Source organism: Solanum pennellii, chromosome 3 (assembly GCF_001406875.1).
Source record: "Solanum pennellii chromosome 3, SPENNV200".
NCBI lineage: Eukaryota > Viridiplantae > Streptophyta > Magnoliopsida > Solanales > Solanaceae > Solanum > Solanum pennellii.
Genome location: NC_028639.1, coordinates 35,172,729 through 35,175,172, shown reverse-complemented (window position 1 = coordinate 35,175,172; position 2,444 = coordinate 35,172,729). Strand labels below are relative to the sequence as shown.

At 28.7% G+C, this 2,444-nt stretch overlaps 1 protein-coding gene across 1 annotated transcript in view; it reads left to right on the top strand.

The window, feature by feature from the left end:
• Window positions 1-1,351: 1,351 nt before the first annotated feature.
• The window catches only part of LOC107012169, a 3,782-nt gene continuing 2,689 nt past the window's right edge, over window positions 1,352-2,444 (top strand). Inside the window, exon 1 of the mRNA XM_015211936.2 lies at window positions 1,352-1,663. Coding sequence (XP_015067422.1) covers window positions 1,394-1,663 — 270 coding nt within the window. The 5' untranslated portion in view covers window positions 1,352-1,393. The remainder of the gene's footprint in view (window positions 1,664-2,444) is intronic.

Here is a 2,444-nt window from a genome sequence, read left to right as displayed (position 1 = left end):
TATAATATTATCACATATGTATCCCCTTCATTTTTTTTCCTATGCAACTAGTACTTAAATAAACAGGATGCCCGTATCCTGTTGTGGTTTCTTTCCTACTATGTGCTCTCTTTTCTATATGTGAAAAATGCATGTTTTAGCAAGAAAAAAAAGAAGTCTACCATAGTGCATGTGGGCAATGGACATACACTACGTATTTTGCTTACAATACTTGATCTTTTCTTCTAAATAGATAAACTGCATAAATTAATAGTAAGGTATTTTTTAATAATTATGATTCTCTTATTATTTTCTAAAAATTGATTTGCATCTCAAAATAGCTTTTACATCATAACATTATTTATACTTATAAAATCATGCTAGGATTTCTATTTCAATGAATTTCTCTAATTATATTTGTAATTATTTTAAACTATTAATATAATTTTGCAATTATGTTATTATATTATTATATTATATTATAAATTAAAATTTAAAGCTTTTAGAGCCTCTAAATAGTAGTGTTCATCAGTTAGATTTGAATCGGTTATTGGTCAAAATTAAAATCAAACCAATTTAATTGGTTTTTAAATTATCAAATCCATACTAACACAAATACACAACACATTTATTGGTTTGGTTGTTATCAATTTCAGTTTGATTTGGTTCAGTTATTAACCATACACAAAATCTGGAAAAAATATTTTTTTAAAAGAGGAAGAAAAAGAAAAATATTTCATAAAAACGAAAAAAATAATTAGAACAACTAACATTACAGAACTTTAATTCACTAAATTTACTGTGAATATAACTTCAAAATTCACCATTTTATCCTAGAAGCAAGACACAATGAAATTCCTAATCCATACCAAAAATTGTAATTGAGACTCACATGCATGAAATAAATAAGATAAATATTTTCTTCTTGAATGTTTCTGCTTTCGTAGATAAATTATTCATAAAATTTGTTGAAAACATATAGAACGTCCTTAAATTTGTTAAACAGTAATACATTATCGTAATCAAATATATTTATATAATTTATTTTCTTCAATTTTTTTTAATAAAACAAAAATCAAACTATACTAAGGATTTTTTAAGGAAATCAGACCCAAAATAAAATCAATTTATTTAAACTATTTGATTTGATTTTTAGAGTTGAATAGATTTTAATTTCAGTCATAAATACCAACCTCTAAAGTTAGGTGTTACATTGGGCTTTAGAGAAAACACCTCATTTTAAAACATTCATATTATCTGGTTCAAATTCTCGATTTCTGAAATTATTATTTATTATCCATAAAAAATGCCAAGTAGGACAATCGTCCACGTGTGGCAAATGTGAACCTACCATCAACTCCATATACATGTCAGTACAAGACCTCTGTCAATTTGTAAGAAAGAAAGAAAGAAAATGGCAGCAAAATCACCAGTTTTACACTGTACATCATGTGCTTGGGAATTTGGATCCAATTTCAGTCCTATAAAGGGGCTTAATTTTCAGTTAAAAAGTAGAAGAACCAAAGCTGGAAATGGTGTTTGTTTGGTTGTATCTGCTACTGGTAAAAATTCTGAACAGAGCAATGAGTCTGGTGTTGTTAATTGGAGCAGATTTTATCTCAATTTCACTGGATTTCCTTTCCCTCTTGGCCCTTTCCTCAATAGACAAACCATTAGAACTGAGGTAAAATTAGGTTCTTTCATTTTTGATAGTTATAATACATAAACATGTCTTTTTAACTTCAATTTTAATTAAGTATACATTTAAACATATGTAAATTAGACAATTGTACACATATATGTATGTAGGATGTGAATTTTCATAGGAGGCACTTGTTCAATTTTGTACATGTTTAAATGTTTGTGTGTATACATCCAAAGTTCAAGTGAAAAATCAGATTTATGCACTAGGCATTTTAGATATCTTTGTTGAGAATATAATTGGACTAATAAAAGTGTGCTCCTTATAACAGTTCAAATTCTAGATGAAATGATTACACACTTATTTGAGTAGGCAGAGGTTCTAGGATCGAATCTAACCACCATCATTATCAAATATAATTTCCTCATGCTTGACCAATCATGTGGCAATGAGACTTGAACGCACGACCATGTTGTGAATTATATGACCATCATATTAAATATTTTAAGTGTTTTTTTTTCGTTTTCCACCCGGTGTTCAGTACCCTCATTAGAGTCCGACTACATCCGAATTTATGCCGAAAATCCCGCATTGGGAGGTAAAATGCTCCCTAACAAAGGCGACTCCCTACCCAAGGAGACTCGATTTCGACATGTCTTGGTAATTAAGGATGAAGGAGCACTTACCATTCTACCATAACCCTCGTTGGTGTGTTTATGTAATGTTAAATCTGCGACAGTGAAGATGGTAATTAAGTCTTGAATTTATTTAAACATTATTTATGAGTAAGAAACTTTAATATCTTGAAAAACAACAACAAATA